At 42.7% G+C, this 14,581-nt stretch overlaps 1 protein-coding gene across 1 annotated transcript; it reads right to left on the reverse strand.

The window, feature by feature from the left end:
• Positions 1-7,549: 7,549 nt before the first annotated feature.
• On the reverse strand, positions 7,550-14,026 carry LOC126234568 (uncharacterized). Its single transcript, XM_049943274.1, has 3 exons — positions 13,961-14,026; positions 13,667-13,734; positions 7,550-8,086 (listed from the first exon to the last, which is right to left on the reverse strand). The coding sequence occupies exons 2-3, from the start codon at positions 13,721-13,723 to the stop codon at positions 7,793-7,795; spliced, it is 351 nt and encodes a 116-aa protein (XP_049799231.1). The 5' UTR covers positions 13,724-13,734; positions 13,961-14,026; the 3' UTR covers positions 7,550-7,792.
• Positions 14,027-14,581: the final 555 nt, after the last annotated feature.

Raw genomic sequence — 14,581 nt, forward strand, 5'->3', positions numbered from 1 at the left:
CGGGGTGCACTGCCTCCTTCGGTCTTCAACGTTCATGTAGCCTCAAATCACGTCACCCACTCCCTACCAAATACTAACCACCTCTCTCATACCTGACAACGAAATCCGCCAATTTTTTATGTTTAAAAAATATGTTAAGACAGATCTTCAATACGCAATCACTGTTTTAATATCTGAAAAAAATATGTACACATTTTATATTTTAAAATGTTTATAAACTAATCTCGTTTGAAGAGCGGCAATGTTCCAACGCCAGTAAAAGCTCTGTTATAGCAGATCATATTTTGGAAAATGTACATCTTGTGACACTGTCCACGCAAAACATTAGTTACTTTAATACAAGGTTTTACTTTTTCATTTGTGAAAACAAAAAACCGTTACTCGCATTACATAGAACGAGGCGCCTACGACTACGCAGTTCAGTGATGTTCCATTCATGCTTTGAGGGTCATATGTCAGTGTTGTGGCACCTATACAGATCTCTGTGACCTATAAAATATGGTGACCAAAGATATACTTTCACACTAGTGCTTTTGCCATAGCGAGGAGCATGGTGTAGGTGCTCACGAGTTCTTGTTGTCCAGCACCCAAGTGACTTGTGGCATTATGCACTGTGGTCCATTTATTTGCTGTAAAAATCCTATAGAGTGCAGGACGACTCCTATAATTAACACGTTGGCGCTTAATATTGTTTAGCGGCCGCAGTTTTCCCGCATTCGAGATACTCAAGATAAGTAACGATACGGAAGCACATACAAAAGCCAGAACGAAATCGGAGATGATGGAATATCTTATGAGTCGAGAACCCGCTATTCTCCCATAGGCAGTCACCAATATGCCGTGGAGCCAGTACTATGCATGTCCATATGTGTCACCGAACTTTTCCATTCGCCGTGACGACTGAATTGCTCTGAATTCGATACAATAATCGTCTCTTCATTCCTAATTTTGATAAACACATAACTAAGTTTTGCGATATCAAATTTTGGTGGTAATGTTCCTTGCTTACGTTATACCCGTATAAGTATTTTCTGCAAGATAAATTTTCTAAGTATCTACACAAAGAAAAGAGTCAAGCACGCGGCTCACAAAAGAATTCCCGTGAAGCGACATTATCTCTCTGACAGGAAGGTGCACTTTCCTTGTAACGCCCACCATTTGAGACGTTTTGCCCATTCCTGTGACAAACAATAAGAAATCTTTACCGCCGGGCTTTTTTATCTTCTGCGTCAAAGACTACAAAATTTACTAAGTAACATACACTCAACTCTTTGCAACATATTCCTGTTTCCTCGATGCAATATCAACATTAGTATACTGTTGTTATCTATCTCCATTTTAAGATCCTTGTGCTACTTCACATCAGTTTGTGTGAATTCCCGTTAAAGCGACGCGAGAAAGGGATGGCACTTCCTTATTCTTTGAATTCAACGTGCAGACGGCCCAGCTTTATGTAGAGATTGTGCTTTACAAACATATTGCCCTAAACATTCTTTTTTTACAGCGTATACATAACACTTACTTTAGGCTATACAAGTGATGTCATAATCAGTTTCGATTTACCACTAGATTATCTGAATATGTTACACAGTAGCTCGTCAAATGAAGAGACCCGGAGAGGTGCTCGCAATGTTTTCAGTCTTTATTGTCAGCTATAATGATCGCTACAATGACAAAACAGCTGCGTCGTATGTGCTCAAACGCGAATATCACTGCCGAACGATAATGCGCAAACTGATAAGCAGTTAGGCAGAATATCTGCAATGTCACGTATTAAGCAGTATTTTGTTACTGCGCGTCAATCCGTCTTCTTATGTATTGACAGTTCTAACACCAATTTATCTTGTACTCTGACTGTACTTCTTTTATGATATTCCTGTACAGCGGCGCATTTCAAATGCTTTCAGTTTCCTCCCCGGGTTTTCCATAGTCCATGTTACATTTCCAGCCGGCCTCGGTGGCCGAGCGGTTCTAGGCGCTTCAGTCTGGAACCGCGCGACTTCTACGGTCGCGGGTTCGAATCCTGCCTCAGGCATGTCCTTAGGTTACTTAGGTTTAAGTAGTTCTATTTTCTACGGGACTGATGACCTCAGATGTTGCGTCCCATAGTGCTCAGAGCCATTTGAACCATTTGTTATATTTCCAAACATTACACTACTCTCTCAGGAACAGAAACATTTTCAGGAACATCATCTTCCATCTTCAGTGCCATGTAATTATTGGATGCCATTGGACAGAACACATCGAAGGGAATTTTCTTAGCGTATGCCAATCTCCTTCTGATACCTTCCATGCTTCTGTATTCGGTGTGAACTTGCTTATTAAGTGGAGGCCTTCTTCCCTTTTTCTGCCCAGTATCTCTTCCCCAATATGTTGGTAAATAGCTCGCATTTCACCTGTATGCTAGTCTGCTCAAAGCTTCGTTTACCCTAAATCCACACTTTACGAGGTGCGGCTAGAAAAAAACCGGACTGATGCTGGAAAAAACATTTATTTACAATTTCATGTTATCTCCTTCAATGTACTCTCCTCCTCGGTCTCTACACCGCTCCATACGAATTTTCCACTGTTCATAGCAATGCTGCAGATCATTTTCGGTAAGTCCATACATTACTTCCGTCGCTTTTTCTTTTACTGCTTCAACAGTCTCAAATCTAGTTCCTTTCAAAGCTGACTTGACTGTAGGGAAAAGAAAAAAGTCACAGGGGGCCAAATCAGGTGAGTAGGGTGGATGATCTAAGATGGGAATGTTGTGTTTTGCCAAAAACGTCTTCACTGACAACGCACTGTGAGCTGGGGCATTGTCTTGGTGAAGGATCCATGACTTTTTTCTCCACAAATCGTTTCGTTTTCTCCGTACTCGCTCACGTAGGGTAGCCAGGACGCTAATGTAGTAATGCTGATTCACTGTTTGTCCCTCTGGTACCCAATCAATGTGCACAATCCCTTTGATGTCAAAAAAAACAATCATCATTGCCTTGAATTTCGATTTGGACATTCGTGCTTTTTTTTTGTCGTGGAGAACCAGGAGTTTTCCAATGCATCGATTGGCGTTTAGTTTCGGGATCGTAAGTAAAAAACCACGATACATCGCAAGTAATAACATTTTGTAAGAAGGTGGGATCACTTTCAATGTTTTCCAGGATGTCAGAACAAATCATTCTTCGGCGTTCCTTCTGTTCAATTGTGAGACACTTTGGAACCATTTTTGAACACACTTTGTTCATGTTGAAACTTTCATGAAGAATCTGCCTAACACTTTCCTTGTCAACTCCTGTTAACTCAGACACTGCTCTGATTGTTAAACGGCGATCTTGTCGAACAAGTTTACCGATTTTTTCAATGTTTGCATCAGTTTTTGCTGACAATGGTCTGCCAGTGCGAGTGTCATCACTGGTGTCTTCGCGGCCATCTTTAAATCGTTTAAACCACTCAAACACTTGTGTTCGCGATAAACAATCATCGCCGTACACTTGTTGTAACATTACAAACGTTTCACTTGCAGATTTTCCTAGTTTGAAACAAAATTTGATGTTAACACGCTGTTCTTTCTGTACACTCAACATTTTCCGACGCACAGACAAAACGTCAACTACTTAAGACAGACGCCACGGGCAGACTGAGTGCAGGAGGCAGATGAAACTCGAGCAGTAGGCGGAGCGAGAGTCACGTGACAGGCCACGCCACTTTCAGCCTTATTGCATTCGTTTTATTGTTTCACCAGTACTAGTCCGGTTTTTTTCTAGCCACACCTCGTATGAGGGTGTGCTGAAAAATAATGTCTCCGAGCTTTTTATGTGAAAACTCTGAAAGCTTTTTTAAATAAATTCTTTAGTTTCATTTTTTTTTCTCAACATAGTCACACTGCCGATAGACCAATTTGTTATCATCATCTCTGTACAGTGTTTGACTGTAATGACGCAGCCACGATCTCTGCTTGCCAGGCTTCATCACTATCAAAGCGCAGCCCACGAAGATGTTCTTTAAGTTTTGTAAACAGATGAAAATCGGATGCGACGACGTCGAGCCTGTTTGGAGGATGATCGATGACAGTGATCCCGGGACGTCGGGTTCTCGCAGATGTCGCAGCGATCTTGTGTTGTCGCAACTTGAGTCAGCGAAGCACGAAAGTCGACAGAGTAATACGAATGACATGTATTACTCCAAAAGAAATTACTTGAAAACACACTTTTTTTTCAATCTTTTATGTCTCCCTGGTCCTATTTTGTCGTTTGCTGCTCGTGGGAAAACTAGTAAAGTTCATCAAGGGCCGCTCGGGGTAGTCGCGCGGTCTCAGGCGTCTTGTCGCGGTCCGGGCGGCTACCCCCGTCGGAGGTTCGAGTCCTCCCTCGTGCATGGGTGTGAGTGTTGTCCTTAGTGTAAGTTAGGTTAAGTAAGAGTAAATAGTGCGTAAGCTTAGGGACCGATGACCTCAACAGCTTGGTCCCATAAGACCTTACCAGAAATTTCCAAATTCGTCAAGGTAAGTGGTGTGTACAGCTCCTTTTCGATATATTATCGCGGCTCCGTATGATCAGTTATTCTGCATCACTGACCACGATGAACGTGGAATACAATGTAAACAATCTATCAAACGCGGTAGTCGGTAACATCGTATCGAGTCTTACGTAGGACAGATTATCGCTTGTTTGCAACTAAAAACGGCGTCTACAGGCTCAGACGCATGATTATTGTAGAAGTGATATTTTATAATCGCAGTATAAAACATTTAAATTGTTAACACAACATTTTAATTATTAACATTGAACAAAAATAAAAAGCAGTTTTCGAAGTACCACATTCTGAATATAGTAAAAAAAACCTTAGTGCTGCCGTCATCAATATAAGATATGTCACTGAGACACTAATGCTACTGTACTTTACTTATTTTTTAATTTACACTGTATATTCATATATTTTGTGGCAACTGTGTATTCACAAAGAATAATCTTATCTCAGAACAAGGTGTTCAGTACGAATGTTAATATCAGTCAGGTAACTTAGTGTTAGCAGCTTCGTAGTTCTCTCTCTGCTACCCATAGGTACCTACCCGTTCGTCAGATGTGTGCATACAAATAATGCGCTCAGTAAATAACAGAGAGAAAAGACGACTTGCAACTGGACTAAACTTCCTCGAACACTGCATATTAAGGAGTGCACTAACCTGCAGCTTCCATTTTCGGTGGTCTTTCAGCAGAACCGAAAAAAGTGATAAAACTTCAGATTTACAAATCCGAGTCGAAAACTATTCTAGCGGAATACTCCTTTTATTCCGCACAGTAGTCCTTCACAGTAATTTAGAGCCTTCACTATAAGGCAGTGCCTAGTCATAACCACTAACAATAAGGTTTTTTTAAAGAAAATTCTGTGAATTATAAGCGTAGTGACTGGTTTCATGGATTTAGTGGAAAAAATTTTTTGAGCGATACACGCTATTTTTCAAAAAGAGAGAATTTTGAAATACAGATTCTACTTATTTTTACAATGAATAGTGGGAAAAGTGACGGCTTTTGCTGGAACTCTTAAAAGTATATTTGTTTATAGTTCACACAAATCGATAGTCTAATTTGGTTCTTGATGAAATTTTGCACACCTTACCTTCAAGACAAGAGTAAGATCACTGTCTACGTAACACTTCGTAATCTGACTTGAAACATATACGTGTGTAATATATAGAGAGGAAAGTTTGTTACCAAAAATCTCTAAAAATTCTTGGTCGATTTACTTCAGATTTCTGTACGAGCCTCTAATGAACATTTGGGTGAACATAGCATATATCTTAATATGCATAATGTATAAAAATACACTGAATCACCAAAGAAACTGGTATAGGCATGCGTATTCAAATTACGAGATATGTAAACAGGGAGAATACGGCGCGGCGGTCAGCAAAGCCTGTATAAGACAACAAGTGTCTGCCTCAGTTGTTAGATTGGTTCTGCTGTTACAGCGCCAGTTATCAAGACGAGCGATGGGACACAGCATCTCCGAGGTCGCGATGAAGTGGGGATTTTCCCGAACGACCGTTTCACGAGTGTACCGTGAATATCAGGAATCCGGTATACATCAAATCTCTGACATCGATGCGACCGGAAAAGGAGCCTGCAAGAACAGAATCAACGATGACTGAAGAGAATCATTCAACGTGACATATGTGCAACCCTTCCGGAAATTGCAGCAGATTTCCGTGCTGGGCCATCAACAAGCGTCAGCGTGCGAACCATTCAACGAAACATCATCGATATGGGCTTTCGGAGCCGAAGGCCCACTCGTGTACCCTTGATGACTGCACGACACAAAGATTTACGCCTCGCCTAGGCACGTCAACACCGACATTGGACTGCTGATGACTGTAAACATGTCACCTGGTCGGACGACTCTTGTGTCAAATTGTATCGAGCGGATGGACCTGTACGGGTATGGAGACAACCTCATGAATCCATGGACCCTGCACGTCAGCAGAGAACTGATCAAACTGCAAGAGGCTCCGTAATAGTGTGGGGTATGTGCAGTTGGAGTGATATGGGACTCCTGATGTGTGTAGATACGACTCTGACAGTTGAGACGTACGTAAGTATCCTGTCTGATCACCTCCATCCATTCATGATCATGGTGCATTCCGACGTACTTGGACAATTCCAGTAGGACAATGCGACACCCCACACGTCCAGATTTGCTGACCACGAAACTCCCCAGACATGAACATTATTTTGCATATCTGGGGTGTCTTGCAACGAGCTGTTCAGAAAAGATCTGCACTCCCTCATACTGTTACGGATTTATGGACAGCCCTCCAGAATTCATGGTGTCAGTTCCCTCTAGCACTACTTTACACATAAGTTGAGTCCTTCTGCGTGCTCGCGGGGGCCCTACACCATATTAGGCAGGTGTACCATTTTCTTTGGCTCTTCAGTCAGTGTATATACGTATAAAATATGCAAAAGATAAACGTTGTTACCAAACGCTAAGGTAGGTCATGGATATTGCAGCAACAAAAGTCACTAGATGGCGGACCGATCAATAGATCTAACGGAACCCGAAATTTCCCAAACTGTGACAAACTGCTCGAACAGGTCGAGTCGTGCTCAAACACAGCGGTACTTGAAACAGTGAAAACTGACCTTACAATAACAGAAGCAGCATTCTTCTAAAACAGAATGAGATATCGTAAAATGTAACAACACTTGGCGTAACTAATCGTCTTTTCATACAGGTGAACACGTAGCCATTCGTCGAATTCTGTTAACAACCAGTGATTCAAGTATGCCGTTAGATTTAAAGCGACTGCAGTCTCCCGTGCAGCCTGCGCTCGCAATGAGTATCAACAAGGCACAGGGCCAATCACTTTGTGTGGCAAACATACCTGGCAGCGCCGGGAACTGCAGGTAGTTAAACATAAAAAGAAAGCGACGAAGATGGAAAATTGCATTAACTACTTACTTTGTCATTGGTAGATGAAGTCATGCTAGTGGTTAGGGAGGAATACTTTGAGGTTCACAAAGAATGATTACGGTATTTAATGAATTAAAGTAATTTATTACATGCTTCTCTCAACGACCAGTAGAGCGTGTTGTACAAATTAAGAATTGCTAGGAAGTGCACGATTCAGGTGATACGTCCCACCGTGGCCAACCAGTGCTACGGTCTTCTCTCACGCTCTTCGCCCTGGCCGTTCCGGCCGCGGCGCAGCTCTCCATCGTCAGCGACCAGGGAGGCGCGCCGGCCGGCGCTGCGCTGTGGTTAATTATCGTTGGCGGCTTCCGGTTCCGCCACAGATGGTGCTGTAGCGCGCTCACACGTCGCCCGTGGGCGTGCGCGGTGGAAGCGGCTGCGAGCGGCGAGCCAGGAAGGTGCTCAGGTCGTGCGCGCCTCGCAGGAAGTCCAGCTGGCGGCGCTGGCGCTGCTCGCGCGTCAGCGTGGCGCGGTGCCGCCGCAGCCGCGTCTCCGGCGACCATTGCGCCTCGTCGTCCGTCTGCACGCCCACCGAATGCCTCGGCGCCTCTCGCTGGTGCGGGGACAGATGCTCTGTTTCCTCCGTTATTGCGCCAGAAGTGCTTGCCTGTTCCTTATTCACACCGATGCAGTCCTGCAATAAACGAGCAGTCAGTATTCTCCACTGAAGAAAATAAACAACTAGCAGATTCGCTCTAGAATGATAGTCTCGCAAATGTATCTTGCGTACATCAGATATCGGTCAGTCGTGGCAACTTTGTTTACGAATTTAGTGTGCATCCATCTTCGTGGAGTTCTTGCTGCTGTTCGAGAAGATTTTCTACAATATAACACTTTCACCATCATTTACTTCCTTTTTTGACAGTACTGCAATATCGGCTCTGTAGCTGTTTTCAAGTGATTCATTATCCCTTTAACCCTGCTACAATAATGAATCACCTAAAAATGACTATAGAGCCTGTCACGCAATACTGTCCTCAAGGAAGTTGTTGTTTTGGGGAAGGAGACCAGACAGCGAGGGCATCGGTCTCATCGGATTAGGGAAGGACGGGGAAGGAAGTCCGCCGTGTCCCTTGAAAGGAACCATCCTGGCATTTGCCTGGAGCGATTTAGGGAAATCACGGAAAACCTAAATCAGGATGGCCGGACGCGGAATTGAACCGTCGGCCTTCCGAATGCGAGTCCAGTGTCTAACCACTGCGCCACCTCGCTCGGTTTCAAGGAAGTAAAAGAACAAATGGCGGGAGTGTTGCCATTCAGATAATTCACTGTGACGGAACGAATGGTACTTATAAAACAGGTTATGAGATGAACGTCTATAAGTTTCGTTTGAGGGCTTTGCTGCAGCAATTATGCAACATAGCACGACTGCAATGTGGCTACACAATCACCGATGTATAGGCAACAGAATAAGTGGCTTTTGTGTCGTTGTGACCTAAATGCGCTAAACACGGAAAAGTGAACTATGGCGACGTTATTACCAAACGCGTCCAGTGAGAAACAACGCACTGTAATTCTTGTCTTGGTAAACACCAGTAGACTCGCATCGGAGAATGAAGAATGTGTGTGGGACAATATGTCTGTCAAAAACCACCATCATGGAATGGTGCGCCAAGTTCCGTGCCAGTCGTGATTCGGCACAAGACTCCACGCGATCTGAGAGGTCAGCTTCATCCAATACAGGCCAACTCAAGTGGCAGGCATTCGGGCACTCTGTTAGCAGCCCTGTTGTCTTGTCCTGATTCTCTCTCCATAAGGCTATAATGCCTTCGGTCCCTGAAAAAGATCTTGAAGGATAACGATTGCGGTCGGACGAAAATGGCAGCAGACAGTTAAGGACTTCACGCAGCGTAACATCGGTGGGATGATTGTCTAAAGCGTCACGGCTATTCTGCGTACGTGGTCTATCGATACCCATTTCGGACTTTACGGCATTGAAATGAAAGGTTTTTGATCGCCTCTTTTACGAAAGTAAAACAGGTGTAGTGGACTATAGTCAGACGACACTGAGAGAATTAAATTAAGAAATATTACGCCAAAACTAATATCTGAGTTTTTTTTATTTGGACAGCAAAATGAATGATTGCAAAGGTAGAGCCAATATAAAACGCAGTTCGGTTATTGCAAGAAAAGCATTTCTGAAAAAGAGAAATTTCTTAACATTGAATATGCATTTACGTATCAGAAGTTCCAGCTTTGTACAGAAGTGAAATGTAGACGATAAACAATTCACACTAGAAGCTTTTTAAACATGGTGTTACAGAACAATACTAAACAGGTAAGATCGAATTAGTAATGAGGACGTACTGAATCGAGCTGGGGAAAAACGAAATTTGCGGGACAGCTTGAGCAAATGAAGGGGTAGACTGAGCTTATGGATCCTGAAGCATCAAGGAATCGACAATTTGGTAATGGAGGGAGGTGTGAGGGGGTAAAAATTGTAGAGAGAGATCAAGTGATCAATATACTGAACACATTCAAATGAGTGTAGGTTGCAATAGATGTGGAATAATAAAGAGGATAGCAGGATAGACTAATATGGAGAATTTCACCAAACCAATCTATGGACTGAACGCCATAACAACGTGTTTGTGACTCAAAAAAAAAAAAAATTCGAGAACAGTAAATTTTGCGCAGAAGGCCCGTTCCTTTATATCATGCCAGGCAAAAATATCAAAGCATTACAGTGAACAAGCATTAGTCATCCACAAGACAGCGGCACACATTTGCCTGTGTAAGCGAGTGGAACCCTCAGTATTACTTCAGTACTTTCCTAACATCTTTAAGATTACGACGTTAGTCTTCAGAGAAATGGAAAGACAGGATGGTGTATGACGCGCGACTGTGGACTTAGTCAGGAATATCTCTATCTGTGGACAGCGTTTACACATCGTCGCCAGACGGTGAAAGAAGGCTATCACATGGGCGGAACAGACGACGTCTCTCGGCTGATAGGACTCCCGGACCACTGAAGCACCATCATTTCTGACTGTGCTCTGCTTGCTGAAGACTCTCGCTAACACCATGCTCTGTTCTACACGGTTGTGGTTGGTTAATTCCTCAGGTTGTTTTACTTTCCGATTGCTTCAACTGTGAAGTATGTGCTGATTTTTCTTGGCCGATCTTTAAGCAGTCTACTTGTGATTTACGCCTAGAAGGGACAGAATGGTTTTTGCAGCTAAGGTCTTTTCTGCATTGTGCCAAGAGTAGTGTCATAAATCCTTTTCGTTACACGGACACCGCGTGGTACACAGCCAACATTTGTTTTCACAGATAGCGGAAGCAGCAGTTTAGTAGCTTGAATGCTTTTCACAGATAGAGTCGATGTTGTACCGGAAAATGCACTGTTGTTATGAAATGTACCAAACTGACTAAGCTGTTGACGATCTGTTTCCGTAAATGCACGTGTTACACTCGAGAGCGTTTCAGGCAATTATTATGCCAGGAAAGCATCAGACAGATTAGCACCGTTGTAGCTATATGTGAGTTGCCTAGCGACATAAATGTGAAAGTGTATCTTCACAGATGGTAATTGTAAAGTACACGCAACACCCACGAAAAAAATACATGAAATCCAAACGGTCTTGGTTGCCTTACAAAGCGAAAACTACTACAGTAGAAACAGCTAGGGCCACCCTGAGCCTTTAACCGTGGGTTAACTAATACACGAGCAACAGTCCCCTATGCAGTGACTACGCCATTTCTCCGCAGTACCCTTTCGATAGAAGTGTCGCTCTCGCAGCGTAATCAGAGGAAAATCTGTTGAAATTTGAAAGGTGTGAGACGAAATACTAGCGCAAGTGAACTTGTGAGCGAGGGTTGTGTGTCGTGCTTGGGTAGATCGTGAGCGAGGATCTTGTGTCGTGCTTGGGTAGATCAGTCAGCAGAACACTTGCCCACGAAAGACAAAGGTCCCAGGGTCGAGTACCACTCGGCTACCCAGCTTTAATCTGTCAGGAACTTCCACTAAGACGAAATTCCAAAGCTAGACCTGTAATAAATCATCAAAGACTCTTAGGATATAATTAGACACGTAAACAGTACAATGATGCAACACCACGCTAGGAGATGCTTGCAGTGCCGGTCCCTCATTGGCCACCGGATCTCTCCAGTGATGCCTTTGTGGCACGATTGTTGCTTAGAACAGGGTGGTTGCTTCATCGGAGGCGACTCCTATAGCTGTCCTACACGCACTATTTCTGGCTGCTATGTCCCCAGAACCGCAATGCGATCAATCAGTCTTGCACTATACTGTCAGGATTCCAAAGTCTACAGCTGGGACGACTAAAGAGTGCAGTTATCAGAAGTTTAGAAATTTTAATTTTTTCCTTTGCAGTGAGGTGGTGCTGTAGTTTCGAAATTGGATTGCTGTTGGAAATAGTGGAGTTCAAAGGTGCAAGCCACCGTTGTGATTTAGAATCCCGAAACCACTTCGCACAAATGTTTCGACGATAATTCGTACAGGATAACCGATGTGTTGCTAAGCCAGTGCTTTACCTTTAATCGCTTCGTTATCGACGGAAACGTTAATACAACTAGTTTTAGACTGTTTCACGATCATTCCAGTCTCGAGTAGCGCGTTGGAAAAATGGCCCCTAAATCTTTCCGTATGAGCTCTGATTTCTCTTATTTTATTACGGTCCTCATTTCTCCCTATGTAGGTGACAGTTAACAAAATATTTCGCATTCGGAGGAGAAAGTTGGCGACTGAAAGTATACGAAAAGTTAGTGATTTCCACCCCAGCTCAACATAGATCCATGACTCTCTCCTCCATTTCGCGACAGTGAAAAGGAGCTGCCTTCCTTTGAACTTCATCAATGTTCTTCGTCAATCGTATCTGTTAAGGATCCCCTACCGTGCAGCTATACTCCATCAGACAAAGGACAAGCTTAGTACAGGCAGACCTTTTAGTAGATTTGTTGCATCTCCGAAGTGCTTTGACAATAAAACGCTTTGGTTTGCCTTTCCCACAACATTTTCTAAGTGATGGTTCCAGTTGAAATTGTTCGTAATTGCAATGCCTAGGTATTTCGTTGATTCGACAACCTTTAAATTTGTATCGTGTAACCAAAATTTAACGGATTCTTTTTAGTACACATGTGGAAAACATTTGAACTCTGGTGCTTCTACTTTCATTTCAGGGTTATATCCATGCTACATTTCTTCAAGGAATGGAATAGACTAATGGTCATAAAGTGACACTTACACTGAGCTATACACTCACTGATGGAAACAAAACTCTCGGAAAATAATAACGAGACAGAAGAAGAAAGTAAAAACTAGCCTTATAATCCTCCACTTAACTGGTTTCAAGAAATTGGCAAATAAACGGTCGAGGCAATGGAAATAATCCAGAAAAATGTCAAAATACAACAGGTTGCTACAGTATTAACTTTGATGTCACCTCAGCAAAGTTTTACGATTATACTTCATGTCTGTGGATAACCAACTACTAAAAACTCAGGGATCGACGACAAGCAAACATACAACAGTTATCTGATCAATAACCCGACATGTAAAATGAACAGCATAGTTTTTCCGAGAAGCTACATAATTATAATATTGCAGAAAGTACAGAAAAGTAACAGCAACAAACATAGATATAAAGGTTTAGCTACTTGTCCATGTCATTCAGCAGTAGGTTCCCTCATAACTTTAAGTTCCTAATATAACAGGCTGTAGTCTAACACGATAATTTTTTCAGATATGCTATAACGCGTTTGGATATACGCGGAGTTTCTTAATATATTACTGCCTGGCATCAAATACCATTACTTTTATCTTGCATTTACGGTCGCACGGAAGGAGTTAAAGATTAAGACTGTAGTCGATCGACTTCAGCATTTAATAATAATTGAAGCGCAATCTGCATTGTTATCATTACTATTTCCGGAACTCCCACTAGCATCTGAATCAGTTTTCTGTTGCATCTGATGCGTTTTGATGTTAACTGATATTAACGGCAAATTGCCAGTAGTTTTCTACGTTATTTACCGAAAATTAACTGTAACTTAACGAACCCCTACAGCGTTGGACAGAGTGTACATCTGTACTAGTGTGTAAGAAGCACTTAATAACTTTCTTCATTTGAGATGTGTCAAATATCGCATCAAAACAAAGTAATATTAGGCGAGAATACATGCAGTAGCTTACGTACAAGCTCTCCATAAATTATGAAAGCGCAAGAAGTAATTACGACGTTAGAGCACTTACGTTCAGTTTTGCGACGCATACGCATTTCCTTAGAAACTTTGAGAGTCCGCCTGCCATTTTGTAGGTATCTGCAAAAGGAAACAGAATTATATGTGAGAAACACAAATTTGTAAATGACTTTATTGCATGTACTAAATGTACCAGAAGGAATTTGTAACTTAGAATTAGCATTCTCGGCGTTTGCATTCGAAGCAGAAAAGAGAGACAGAGAGAGGGAGGGAGAAGAAATCGTAATAGCTAAGTAGATTACATTCATCAGCTGACTAAGCAGGCAGTGCAGCTTCCTGAACTCACCTGTGAAATCCCACTGCAGCCTCTGTGGAAGTCTATGCAGCTCTGCCAGATAAATGTCAATATATATCTTCCTGTTCGCTGCCAATGTTAATCTTATCCGTGTGGCGTGACGCAGATTCGTGCAGCGTGGCTGCTTACGCCATTTCGCGTGTATCTGTTTCGATTTCGAAAGATCTGCACCTCACTGAGATTAGCAGGATACTTCCTGTCCGACATCTGTTAGCAAAGGACAGCTACTTCGTGACGAATATTTTCCAATTTTGGACTTACTGCTGAGTGACAATTTTGTAAACTCTGTATCTAGACGGTACATGTAACGAGTTTCCAGGCGACTTAACGATAGTATCGGCTGCCACTGAAAAGCGTATCAGTTGTCACCATCTCCGAAAAACCACGGAAGTCTACTTCCCTGCGATTTCAGTAGTTTCCAAATCAGCCCGATATGAAATGGTAGCGTTGATAGTGATTTAAGACTCCGTCCCTTGCTTCATTTTACTGTCAATAACAGTCACAACACATACAAGCGCAAAACTCCTTATTTCCGTTACTCACAGCGACAGCACCTCGCCAAGTGGTCTATTGTGGCACCTGGCAAATGCCGGCTGCATTGTTGAATTCGTT

This window comes from Schistocerca nitens, chromosome 2 (genome assembly GCF_023898315.1).
Source record: "Schistocerca nitens isolate TAMUIC-IGC-003100 chromosome 2, iqSchNite1.1, whole genome shotgun sequence".
Lineage (NCBI taxonomy): Eukaryota > Metazoa > Arthropoda > Insecta > Orthoptera > Acrididae > Schistocerca > Schistocerca nitens.

What these genes read in the sequence shown, in the direction of transcription:
- LOC126234568 (XM_049943274.1), bottom strand. Translation starts at nt 13,723, where the DNA reads ATGGCAGGCGGACTCTCAAAGTTTCTAAGGAAATGCGTATGCGTCGCA. An exon ending in TATGCGTCGCAAAACTGAAC is followed by an intron (nt 8,087 to 13,666) that starts GTAAGTGCTCTA and finishes CGTTTATTGCAG; the next exon opens with GACTGCATCGGTGTGAATAA.